At 41.9% G+C, this 14,165-nt stretch overlaps 1 protein-coding gene across 2 annotated transcripts in view; it reads left to right on the top strand.

Annotated features, from left to right (window-relative positions):
• Positions 1–14,165, top strand: part of PAPPA (pappalysin 1) — a 554,424-nt gene that overhangs the window by 54,179 nt on the left and 486,080 nt on the right. For both annotated transcript variants that reach the window (XM_075324089.1, XM_075324088.1), the window contains exon 2: positions 12,364–13,438. In XM_075324089.1, the coding sequence (XP_075180204.1) occupies positions 12,426–13,438 (1,013 nt within the window). In that variant the 5' untranslated portion in view covers positions 12,364–12,425. The remainder of the gene's footprint in view (positions 1–12,363; positions 13,439–14,165) is intronic.

The raw sequence follows: 14,165 nt of genomic DNA, 5'->3' as shown, positions 1-14,165 counted from the left end.
TATTCTCTAAGTCCCTATTTTAATATGTATAGAGAAAATCAGATCCAGATCTTGTCTATAAACATAACCATGCGTCCTGTAATTCTTCATTATCAGACAGTTTATTAACCAATGTTACTAAGTCTACTAATGATATTGTGACGTTTATTGGTCAGATCGCGGTGTACTGTCAGCAGTGTGACATGTTTATGGGTCAGTCCTCTGTAGACCGCAGTGTTCTAATGGCAAAGTGACACGATTAAAGGATTGTGACTGTGAGAAGCAGCTTTTGTTCTTTTTTTATTTTTGTTACTTTTTTTGTTTGTTCAAAACAAAGCTTACAATGGATAATATTTTCTTAAAACAAAAATGGAGCTCTGCATCTGGCCTTCTGCTCCATTGTTTGGAGTCTGCAGAATGTACAATATATTCCATGTAATACCAAACATTTTAAGCGGTATTCCCAGATTTGGAAGTTGTCCCATATTCAAAAGTTAGGGGATAATTTCTGGATTGTTGAGGTTCCAAGAACCAGGGCTCTTCAGAACCCTGGGTGAATGGAGTGGAGGTAGGTCATGGGCACTGCCAGTGCATTAATTTGTAAGATGATTGTAGAATATGCACGCATCTAACACCCTACAGTATCTGCGAACAAGTGTCCTCATCTGCTGGTTGCAATATGCAGATAGAGTGTGTGTTACTTGAGGGACGAATTTGAAGAAGACACTGGGTCAGGTGACAGTTGTGGCACAGTTGTTTAATATAAAAGCCTGAGATGCTCAAGAAGAGGAGGAGTTGGTGCAAAGACTTGAGAGGAGGAAGACATGTGGGCAGCAAAGTGGACTTATGGCCATTGCGGCAGTAGAAGCACTTGAAAGTGATCTGAACCTGAAACCAAGAATCAGCCTTCTCCAGTCAAGCATCGAAGACCAAGAACCAAGAACTAGACTTCACTGGTCAAGCACCGAAGACTGAATATCAAGAACCATTCATTCCAAGTCAAGCACCAAAGACCAGGAACCAAGAACAGACTTTGTTGGTCAATCACTGAAGACCAAGAACCAGACTTCGGCGGTCAAGCTTCAAAGACCAGAAACCAAGAACTAGACTTCACTGGTCATGCACTGAAGACTGAACATTGAGAGCCATTCTTTGCAGGTCAAGCACCAAAGACCAGGAACCAAGAGCCGACTTTGGTGGTCAAGCACCGAAGACTGAATACCAAGACCCAGTCTTTGCAGGTCAAGCACCGAAGACCAAGAACCAGACTTCGCCGGTCAAGCACCGAAGACTGAATACTAAGAATTGGTCTTTGCAGGTCAATCACCTAAGACCAGGAATCGAGAACCAGACTTTGCCGGTCAAGCATCGAAGACCAAATACTGAGAACTGCTCTTTACAGGTCAAGCACTGAAGATCAGACGCCGATTACCGGACCCAGAAGATAGAACTGCTGAGTGAGCAGGGCCTTTACCTTCTGCTCAAATGTATGATACTAATTAAGAAAAGTTACTAGAATTGGACCTGAACCTTGGTGAATTTCTTCGTTAGGCATTGTGTGCTGTTTTATTCTGTTATTTTATATTATACTGTTTCATGTAGGTAACTGAAAGTGGTGACCAATTATAATGACACTGACTTTCCCCCAACAGAATGTCCAGAGTTGGGTTAATTCTAGGTGATACCTGTCAATTAGAGTTTTTAATAGCTCAGTGTAAGATATTGCATTTACATTTTGTTGTTTATATTGTTTCTGTTTTATTTTTTAGCACTGTCAACTCTTTATTTCTGTAAAATAAGTACTTGTGAGTTATCACTGAGTCACCATTACTGTGCCGTTGCATTCCAGGAACCTGTTTTACACATTCTTATGAGAGTGACGATGAATGACCAGACGAGAGCAGCTCTCGACTATCACCGACAATCAGATTAAGATTGAAGGGAACGGCAGTGCGCATGATCAACCTCCACTCCTTTCACCTTGGGCTTTTCATTCAATGGGGTCTAAGCAGTCACTACCCCAGTGATTGGGAGTTTATCCCCTATCTATTGAATATGGGATATTCCACAGAAAGAGGATAACTCCCAATTTTGAAAATTTGTCTTTAACTGCAAGAAAAAAAATCTCTCTAAAATTCTGCAAATAAATGTTATATAATTGAAGAAAATAACCATAAATATATGCATAAAATACATAAAAGAAACTAAACAACAGTTTAGTCATCATTATAGATAAAATACTAGTATACATTATTAAGTGGAACTTTTTATTAAAGGTAGAACAGGCTAGAGTTTATAATTATCATCCAGCGTATGTCCATTTTGTAGGGAGTAGTCATCGGTGAAAGGTGAAAATATCATTGTCATGGTACATCGCCCCGGTTCTGTTCCAGTCAATGGCCCGTGGTGCAGTAAAGAGCAGGCACTACTTGTCATACTTGGTACGGGGAAGAACCAAGTGCATGGCGAAAGGGAAGGGGACCCCTGTGTCTATATGGTGACCCCTGACCGAACCTACTGCTAGTCCCTGGGGTCCCTCACCACCTTAGATTGGTTCCACACCTATGTGCCAAGCAGGATACCTGACCCTAAGTTTCCCTAGGTATCCCTAAACAAGGAATGGATGGGATGCGCTCTTCATGAACACCACTAAACAACTATAGAAGACTCAAGGACACACAGGGGAAAAGCATGAACTACTTATCTACAGATGACTCAGGTAGAAGTTCTGCAGAGTTTTCATCAACAGTACCACAGAGGAGTACAAGCCTCCTGTTTGCAACCAAGGCTTGAATGAACTGAAAATTTTACTAGCACCAGTCCAAAGGAAGGAAGGGGTATTTAAACACCAAAGGAATACTGACAATCAACAACTAGGTGGAAGGCGAGCTCCTGCTGGGTTCAAAAGGGAGAGAGATGGAAAGGTATGAAAACCAAGCAAAAATAATAATAAAAGTCAGAGAGCATTCTGCGCAGCCAAACGCTGTGACCTTCTATGGCCAGAAACCACATGATTGTCTGTCACATGTGACACACCTGTGACACTATAAAGGGGGCTTGACATGGTAGCGATATCGCTAGCAATTTGTAGTGATATCGAGCATGTAAGTACCCGCCCCTGTCGTGCATGCGATTGTTTGTGATCGCTGCCGTAGCGAACATTATCGCTACGGTAGCGTCACACGTACTTACCTGGTCGGCGGCGTCGCTGTGACTGCCGAACAATCCCTCCTTCAAGGGGGAGGGACGTTCGGCATCACAGCGACGTCACCGCAACGTCACACAGCGGCCGGCCAATCAAAGCGGAGGGGCGGAGCTGAGCGTGATGTAAACATCCCGCCCACCTCTTCCTTCCGCATTGGGGCCGGTGGCAGGTAAGGAGACGTTCCTCGCTCCTGCGGTGTCACACATAGCGATGTGTGCTGCCGCATGAACGATGAATCACAACGCTAAACAACCCTTACCGATTTTTTACTTTGGGACGACCTCTCCATGGTGAACGATTTTCACCATTTTTGAGGTCGCCTAAGGTCGCTGGTAAGTATCACACGCTGCGATATCGTTAATGACGCCGGATGTGCGTCACTAACAATGTGACCCCGACGATCAAACATTAACGATATCGTAGCGTGTAAAGCCCCCTTTATTCTCCAATCTTGGCCAGTGAACCCCAAGATTGGACAACAGTAGTGTCTGCTCAGTGCTGCACCGCGAACCGATGACTGGAACAGACCAGGGTGGATTGAGGTTCTGCTCAGCCTGTGCGTGTTCATAGTGGGACATTAAGCCACTGAAAAGAAGCCATGGTTGGTGAACTGTACGATGACTGAAATGGAGTGAAGCACAGTGCCATTATAATGTGTTTTCTCAGTGACTGCTACCTATGACTAGGACATACTCTTAATTCTAATAGCTCTGCCTTTACTAAACTCCTAAACTAATCCTGACCTTCCCTTGTAAATAATCTATACCAATAGTGGCACATTCACCATGTTACGTTTTTTTTTTCCCACGGCAACTCATGAGTTAAGCAGATGTAAGAAATGAGAAAATAAGGCACAATTATACATTATCAACTGATTGAATAATTATTACAATGACGCAACGCACATTATTTTGAGAAAACAGTAGCCTTGACCCTGAAGTCTGTTTGTCAATGGATTGTTGTGTGATCTCTAACATGTTCTGTTTGGACGGAGGTAATGATATGACCTAGTGTTCGAGCTAATTTATTTGAAAGTCTAAAAATGATATTGTACCAGCTGCAGTCTATATATCCACGGCAAGTAACCACTACAGTATATCTAAGCTCTGTTCCCTATAGCCCGGGAACGCTTGTGACACATACTGAATGTCATACTTATCCAGTCCACAGGGCTCTAGTCAGGTTCTCGGACTAGGTGTTGACTTCTTTCCTATATATACATATATATATATATATATATATATGTATATATATATATATATATATAGAGCTCTGGCAAAAATTAAGAGACCACTGTAAAATTGTCAGCTTTTCTGATTTTTCTCTTTATAGGTATATTTTTGAGTAACATGTAAATTGTTCTTTTATTCTATAAACTACTGACAATATGTTTCCGAATTTCCAAGCAATACATTTTTTATTTATTTTCTGATAATGAGAAATGGTCAAAATAAAAAAAAATGCATTGCTTTCAGACCTCACATAATGCAAAGAAAACAAGTTCACAATCATTTAGAAAGAACAATGCTAATAATGTTTTACCTCAGGAAGAGTTCAGAAATCAATATTTTGTGGAATAACCATGATTTTTGATCACAGCTTTCATACGTCTTGGCATGCTTTCCACCAGTCTTTACACTGCTTTTGGGTGACCTTATGTCACCCCTGGTGCAAAGGTTTAAGCAGTTCTTCTTTGTTTGATGGCTTGTGACTATCCATTTTCTTCTTGATTACATTCCATAGGTTTTTTTATGGGGTTCAGGTCTGGAGACTGGGCTAGCTTTTGATGAAGGACCACCACATCAAAACCCTGGAGACAGGGTTTTGATATGGTGGTCCTTCATCCACACATTGATTGACCTAGCTGTGTGGCATGGCGCATTGTCCTGGTGGAAAAAAAACAGTCCTCAGAGTTGGAAAACATTGCCTGAGCAGAAGGAAGCAACTGCTTTTCCAGGATAACCTTGTATGCAGCATGATTCATATGTCCTTCACAACGTTTTATATATATTTATTTTATATATATATATATATATATATATATATATATATATATATACATATATATATATATAATAAAAAAAATATATATATTTATATTATTATTATTATATATTATATATTTATATATATAGTGGCGTGTTCCATCATGTGTCCTTATTGTAGCATAGGCTGGAGACTACACTCAGAGGTATACATCGGCTAGTCCTGTTAACATACAGTATTTAGCAAAAGTTTTGGAGAGGTATTGAAAAAATATTTCAGAAAAATAGAAATGTTAATCACTTATTTTTATCAATAAACAATCATTCAAAGTGAATGATCAAAAGAGAAATCTAAATCACCTCAATATTTGGTGACTGTCCTTTGAGTTTATTTCTCCTTGATACACTTGCGCACAGTTTTTTTAGGAACTCAGATAGGAAGGTTGTCCAAAACATGTTGAAGAACTAACCACAGATCTTCTGTGTATGAGGCTTGTGCAGATCCTTCTGGTTCTTCCTGTAATTCCAGGCAGACTGGATGATGTGAGATCAGGGCTCTGCAGGGCCTGGATCATCACCTACAGGGCTCTGTGGGGGCTGGACCATCACCTTTTGTTCTTCTTCACCTCTTGTTCTTAAAGGGAATCTGTTAGGTTTCCACCCCAAACTAAGCCATATCATCACTTCCAGGACTCCTTATTCGTCTTTACCCTAATGATCGTTCTTAATGACATTGGCTGTATGATTGGGGTCATTGTTCTGATACAGAATAAATTTGGAGCCAGACGCCTCCCTGATGGTTATTACTTGATGGATGAGTGATTACTAAATAGAGACTGTTTACTGTTAGAAATCGCCTATTGGACATTTGACATCGTGGCACGTGGCAAATTAAAAAAAAATAATTACGATTCCTCACTTGCATCCAAGTACTTATGTTTGGAATATTTTTTGACAGTCATCTAGCACTGGACATAGTGACTGCTTCCACAGTTGACAGAGTACTTTTCCCATCAGTTTAAGGGTGCATTCAGAAGACTATATAAATGAGGCCAAGATCAGTCTATAATGCTTGGACTGGTCGTGTGTCTCCCAACCCTAGTGTGACAGCTTCATATATTTCTATGCAGATGTCATGCCCAGGTGATGTGTGGCCAGTCTGAGCATTGAGGTCTCATCTCAGACAGATTTATACGGTCGTCTGAATGCACCTTAAGTCTGTGTTCACAAGTTGCGTTTTTGCTGCACTTTTTTCTGCATCAAAACCTGATCTCTTGGCAGTAAATAAATTACAAAAAGCAGGGTTTTTTTTGCATTTTTGCTGCATTGTTTGTCTGTGTTTTCGGTGTGCTATTTGTTTACAGCACATGGTTAAATAAAGGTAGTTTCACCACAAATTCAACAAAAAAGTGCAACGTGAGAACAGTTTTAATAGTTAATACTTCATATTGATAAGAACATTCATGTACTAACTGAGGTGTTGTAAAGTCCCTGAAAACCCAACGCGTGTTTCGTCCTTTCTTCATCAGTGTTCTGTACATAAAAAAAGTTAGAGTACCATGAAAAGAAAAAAATACTTTTTTAATGGCAGAGGGGCAATTTTATAACTATAGTATATAAACTATAGTCTAGAAACTGTCTAGTTTTGAGGGGTCAAAGTTACTGACAGATATTCTTTACTGTTACTCAAAAGAGCTTGAGATTACTTGTTATTTGGCTAGATTCTTGAAACCTCGATATCATATGTTTTATTTTTCTCACATATGCGTAATATATGTGCATTAAAATGTGAATCAAATGTTCACAACAGTTTGTCCTTAGTAAACTCGCATATTTAGTACACGATATTACTAACATACATGTGAAATGCCATGCTTCTTCAGCTGAAGTACATAGGAGGCTTTGGAAGAACAAAGCTTATCTCGCCTACTTGACATCTGGCTGTTACTAGGTTGCAGTGAAACCCCATGTGTGTAGTGTAATAGCAGCTATTTGAGGCACATTCCTTCCCCACATATTTTACTACTTTACGTTTTCTATGAGCGCCAGATATTTTGTTTATTAAATCAAACATTTTTACATCATCACCTTTCCACTCCGGCAGTAATTAGGTTTTATCCCATTTGATTTTGATTTGCTAAACGAGATCACATGCATTTACGCACACTGGTAAAAATACACATATGATCTGTGAAGACCGTGTTGACCCATCAGCTTTTCTAGTCACATGGTCCAACTTGAGGTCAACGGGGCATAAGAGATAGAAGAGCAGATATGAGGTTTATGTTGCCTAAAAAAGATGGGATAAATTGATAATTTGTAGTGATTAGTGATGGGCGAACTCGTAGATATCCAGTATATGACTGGGTCTATCCGGATTTAAAAAAAAAAGAAAGAAAACGGTTGCATCCCAGAATACATCCCAGGTATATGACTGGAAGCCGGTCCCAATATAGTTCAATGGGGCTCAGAATCCATCACTTGAAAATGGTGATAGAAGGGATAGGTGGATTAGAGCAAGTGCGCTATAGTTTCCGAGTCTCCGGTGCGTCTACTGTTTCCGGGCCGCTCACTCTTCTTCTTAGGCTGCTCATTAGCCTCATACATATTTACTCTTTCTCCACCCACCGGCAGTCCTGGCGTCTGTGCGCTATAGTTTCCGAGTCTCTGGTGCATCTGCAACTGTTTCCGGGACACTCACTCTTCTTCTGGGGCTGCTCATTAGCCTCATACATATTCACTCTTTCTCCGCCGACCGGCAATCCTGGTGTCTGTGCGCTATAGTTTCCGAGTCTCCGGTGCATCTGCAACTATTTCTGGGCCGCTCACTCTTCTTCTGGGGCTACTCATTAGCCTCATACATATTCACTCTTTCTCCGCCCACCAGCAGTCCTGGCATCTGTGCGCTATAGTTTCCGAGTCTCCGGTGCATCTGCAACTGTTTCTGGGCCACTCACTCTTCTTCTGGGGCTGCTCATTAGCCTCATACATATTCACTCTTTTTCCACCCATCGTCAGTCCTGGCGTCTGTGATTGGTTGGCCCAACCGGTGTGACAGCGTTTGACTGCTTGAAATCACAAACCATGTCTGCGGGTCACTGTAGATTAAAGTAAAAAGTTTTTTAAAAATTGATGTATTATGATACCCAGCACAGATAAAGCATACGGCTACAGGCTTCAGTCCCCAGCTGTGCTCACAGAGGCCCAGAAGCAATTACAGCCCACTGGAGTCTTCTTAAGTATAGCGCGCATGCTTTATTTTTATTTTTATTTTATTTGTTTTTATTTCCTGAGTTGTCAGATCTGCATCATTAGCCAGAGTTACCTGCGGACTCTGGGCCTGCGCTCGGCACCCAGATACTTTTGAAGCCACTGGGATCCAGACTTTTACAGTCCTGGTCTATCCATCACAAGTTGTGATGGGCGAGAACTAAAATGATCGAATGCTCATTACTGAATTTGAGCAAGTCAAACCCTTGGACAAGCTCGACGAGAGTAATGAGCATTATGGAAAGCCAATGATTGGCCTATTCGGGGCTCTGCCCACATACAGCCAGCCATAAACAGAGCATTTATAGTGGGAGGGTGTTTTTTTTGGGGTCATACTATGTCTGAGAACCTTTGTTTTATCCCCCGGGAGAGCCTTTCGGAGACTATAAATGGCACTCGCTGGGGTGCCTGCACATATCATGCACTGAAGTGAGCCTGTGCGTTGTAGTCTTTGTTTCATGTACGATATATCCGAGCAACCTCAGTTCTCAGCCTAGCTCCTCTGGTATTCGAGCACCATGATGCTCGATTGAGTGACAAGCAGTGCCAAAGCATGTTCGCTCATCAGTAATAATATGTTTGTTGATTACTTATTATATTTACTAGATTACACTATTAAGGTGGTGTCACACACAGCGACGACGAAAACGACGTCGCTGCTACGTCACAATTTTCTGTGACGTTGCAGCGACGTCCCGTTGCTGGCCCCTGCTGTGAGGTCGTTGCTTGTTGCTGTATGTCCAGCTTCATTTTTTCGTCGTCGCTCTCCCGCTGTGAAGCAAACATCACTGTGTGTGACAGCGAGAGAGCGACGAAATGAAGCGAGCAGGGAGCAGGAGCCGGCGTCTGGCAGCTGCAGAAAGCTGTAACCAAGGTAAACATTGGGTAACCAAGGGAAGACCTTTCCCTGGTTACCCGATATTTACCTTCGTTACCAGCCTCTGCCGCTCTTGCTGCTAGTGCCGGCTCCTGCTCTGTGCACATGTAGCTGCAGTACACATCGGGTAATTAACCCTATGTGTACTGTAGCTAGGAGAGCAAGGAGCCAGCGCTAAGCAGTGTGCGCGGCTCCCTGCTCTCTGCACTGTGACATGTAGCTGCAGTACACATCGGGTTAATTAACCCTATGTGTACTGTAGCTAGGAGAGCAAGGAGCCAGCGCTAAGCAGTGTGCGCGGCTCCCTGCTCTCTGCACTGTGACATGTAGCTGCAGTACACATCGGGTAATTAACCCTATGTGTACTGTAGCTAGGAGAGCAGGGAGCCAGCGCTAAGCAGTGTGCGCGGCTCCCTGCTCTCTGCACATGTAGCGACGTTATGATCGCTGCTGCGTCGCTGTGTTTGACAGCTAAGCAGCGATCATAACAGCGACTTACAAGGTCGCTGTTACGTCACAGAAAATGGTGACGTAACAGCGATGTCGTTGTCGCTGTCACTATGTGTGAACCCAGCTTTAGCCCTCATGAGTTGTGTGCTTAGACCCTTCCAGAATGTCCTGATGACTCCCAAATAATGGAAGAGCTCCCATCTTCTAGAGCAGTTGGCAAATCTCCTAGGTGCCAATAAAACCTCAAAAAAGCTCCAAGAAAGAGCATTTATGGAAGGTGCGTTCTGCATTTTGCCAGGATACGGCATTACTAGATGGGGCCCCGGCATCCAAATGCACATTCAGGGGTGAGAAATCAACATATCTCCCAGAGAGAATCCCCCAAAAATTGACTTGTCTAAAGTCCCAGCGAAGCTATACTACAGACTTATAGGCAGCCCTTGTACTATGGTATGGAAACTCTGTATGGCACCATTTTACAGAAATGTTACCTCCAAAGTACAGTGCCCAATGGCAGAATTATTTTTTCGTCTGTTTTATACAAAAAGTAATAATGGAGACTTGAGTCATAGGGAATTACAGTGGCGTTACATAGATTTCTATGGATACAATATTAATTGGGTCCTTGCTTGATTTTACACAGCCTTAGATCAGGAGTTTTTTTAGCATCTACATAATGGCTGCAACAAATAAACCTTTGATACAGAAGTAAACAGGTTTTGTGATAATATCAGGTATGCTTCAGAAGAAAATTCTGGTATTATGCCCATAACATTGAAGCTAAAATGGATTAAAGCCTAATAGGAGAACTATAAAATATATTGAAGGGAATCTCTCAGTTACATATCAACCTCCAAACTACTTATAAGCACATGTAGCTTCCATTACTGAATTCTTCCAATTACTGAGAAATCATAATTTGAATTGATATGAAAAATGTGGCTGAAGAGCTATGGTAGATCTGAAGCCTCTGTCACTCCAGCTCCATTCCCCGCCGCGCTCCGCCTCCTCCTGCTTGACTGACAGCCTCTGTGCTGTGGGAGTTCAGGCAAAAGAGGCTTCAGATCTAACATAGTCCTTCAGCCTCATTTGTATGTTAATTCAATTTCTCGCAGAGGATATTCAAATGAGGCTAAAGAGATATTTGTAGATCTGAAACCTCCGTCACTCCAGCTCTATTCCCCTCCCGGAGCTGTCTCCTACTACTTGGTTCAAAACCCCTATGCTGTATGACATCAGGCCAAGAAGCCAATAGCCAGACAGGAAGAGGCTTAGTTGGGTGGGGAATAGAGCTGGAGTGACACATGCTTCAGATCTACCATACTCTTTCAGCCTCATTTGCATATTAATTCAATTTCTCGCAGAGGATATTCAAATGAGGCTGATGAGATATTTGTGGATCTTAAACCTCCATCAGTACAGCTCTATTCCCCTCCCGGAGCTGTCTCCTACTACTTGGTTCAAAACCCCTATGCTGTATGACATCAGGCAAAGGAGCCAATAGTCAGGCAGGAAGAGGCTTAGTTGGGTGGGGAATAGAGCTGGAGTGACAGATGCTTCAGATCTACCATACTCTTTCAGCCTCATTTGCATATTAATTCAATTTCTCGCAGAGGATATTCAAATGAGGCTGATGAGATATTTGTGGATCTTAAACCTCCATCAGTACAGCTCTATTCCCCTCCTGGAGCTGTCTCCTATTACTTGGTTCAAAACCCCTATGCTGCATGACATCAGGCAAAGCAGCCAATAGTCAGGCAGGAAGAGGCTTAGTTGGGTGGGGAATAGAGCTGGAGTGACAGATGCTTCAGATCTACCATACTCTTTCAGCCTCATTTGCATATTAATTCAATTTCTCGCAGAGGATATTCAAATGAGGCTGATGAGATATTTGTGGATCTTAAACCTTCATCAGTACAGCTCTATTCCCCTCCTGAAGCTGTCTCCTACTACTTGGTTCAAAACCCCTATGCTGTATGACATCAGGCAAAGGAGCCAATAATCAGGCAGGAAGAGGCTTAGATGGGTGTGGAATAGAGCTGGAGTGACAGATGCTTCAGATCTACCATACTCTTTCAGCCTTATTTGCATATTAATTCAATTTCTCGCAGAGGATATTCAAATGAGGCTGATGAGATATTTGTGGATCTTAAAGCTCCATCAGTACAGCTCTATTCCCCTCCCGGAGCTGTCTCCTACTACTTGGATCAAAACCCCTATGCTGTATGACATCAGGCAAAGGAGCCAATAATCAGGCAGGAAGAGGCTTAGATGGGTGGGGAATAGAGCTGGAGTGACGGAGGCTTCAGATATACAAATAGTTCTTCGGTCTCATTTACATATCAACTCAATCACTGATTTCTCAGTAAAAAGTGATTGGACTGACCATGTAAAGGGATTTTTGGATTTGTCTTTGAAAGAACTATAGTATATACACATATAAATAGTTTTGGGTGTGAAATCCTGCTGACAGGTTCCTTTATAATGCTTATTTGTAGATTTTTTTATATTTTTGTGGTATTTGTTTAGCAAAATATGTTTGTAATAAAGTATGTACTACTCTTATTTATATGTTTTTCTTTTCTGGGGACACTTAGGACTTTATGACAAATGTACTTATTCTTCTCATGACCGTGGATGGGTACTCGGAATCGAGGCCATGAGTGACCAGGGTACAAGAGATCCACGCTATTTCTTCTCCTTAAAGACAGATCGTGCTCGCAAAATGACGACCATCACTGCTCATCGCAACTACCTCCCGAATCAGTGGATTCATCTATCTGTAACTTACAATGGCCGCATATTGAAACTCTATGTCAATGGGGCACAAGTGGCAACAAGTAGTGAACAAGTTGGCCCAGTCTTCAGCACTTTTGCTCGCAAATGTAAAACCCTAATGATTGGTGGAAATGCTCTAAATCAAAACTACAGAGGCTACATGGAACAATTTAGGCTTTGGAAAATAGCTCGAACCCAGAAGGAACTATTGTTGGATATGGGCCAGGCATTTCATGGACTGAGCACTTCTCTACCTCAACTTGCTCTTCAGGATAGCTTTGAGAATGTGAACAGCAAATGGTTTCGCGTAGATGGTAAATATGGTAAAATGCCACAAACAGAAAACATCTATCTCCATGTTTCATCCTTGGACACAAATTTAGATCTTCCCCAGTGTGGGCAAACTCTTTGTGACAATCTGGATGTGATATCTAGTTACAACAAAGTTGTAGGTTTCCAGCGACCCAGAGTTGTACGTTATACAGTGGTCAACGTGTTTGATGACAACCATGAAAACCCAACAGTAACCAAAGAACAAATCGAGCTTCAGCATAAGAAGCTCAATGAAGCTTTCAACCCCTACAACATCACTTGGGAACTAAATGTGTTAGAAAGAAATGACTCCTTTCTACGATACCGACTTATCCTTACTAACTGTGACATTACAAAGATCGGCAGCACCGAGTGTGATCCAGAATGCAATCATAAACTTACTGGATATGATGGTGGGGATTGTCGTGGGCGAACCTCTTGTTTGTACTCCAGCCGGAAGCAAAACAGCATTTGCGATATGGATTGCAACATTGAAGAATTGGATTATGATGGTGGAGCTTGTTGTAATCCCAATGTCACAGATGTCACAAAGACTTGCTTTGATCCAAAGTCACCTTACAGGTAAGCATTGCCTTTGTCTTATTCTGAATTAAGGTTGGCTATCTTGTGTGTGTTTTGTGAATTAGTGAAAAAAATGCAAAATTATTGGTTCATTTAGGAATGTTGTTAATTATTCAAAACATTAAGGGGGTTTTACCACCAAAGGGATTCACATGTCCATAGATTAGGAGAAAAATATCTGATTGTTAGGAGTTCCTCCACTGAAATCCTCACTAATCACTAAAATAGGAGTCTTGTTGCCTCATTCTTCTTCACTTCTTGCATAAATAAAAGTAGTAGCATAGTAGCATTGAGTAGCTTTAAGCGTCTTTGACCTAGTTAGCCATGATAGCTATTGGCATCAATAAAATCATAGAATGGTAGGGTTGGAAGAGACCTCAAGAGCCATCAAGTCCAACTCCCTGTGAGTGCAGACTTTCCTAAATTATCCCAGCCTTTTGTATGGAATCATAGAATGGTAGAGTTGGAAGAGACCACAAGGGCTATTGGGTCCAATTCTCTGCTAGGGCAGGTTTTTCTAAATCATCCCAGCAATATGTATGGAATCATAGAATGATAGAGTTGGAAGAGACCTCAAGGGTCATTGGGTCCAACTCCTTGCAAGTTCAGGTTTTCCTAAATCATCCCAGTCATATGTATGCAATCATAGAATACTAGAGTTGGAAGGTACCACAAGGACCATCAGGTCCAAGTCCCTGCGAAGGCAGTTTTTTCTAAATTATCCCAG

Source organism: Anomaloglossus baeobatrachus, chromosome 9 (assembly GCF_048569485.1).
Source record: "Anomaloglossus baeobatrachus isolate aAnoBae1 chromosome 9, aAnoBae1.hap1, whole genome shotgun sequence".
Classification (NCBI taxonomy): Eukaryota; Metazoa; Chordata; class Amphibia; order Anura; family Aromobatidae; genus Anomaloglossus; species Anomaloglossus baeobatrachus.
The sequence above is the reverse complement of the archived record's forward strand: the minus strand, read 5'-3'. Positions and strand labels throughout refer to the sequence as shown.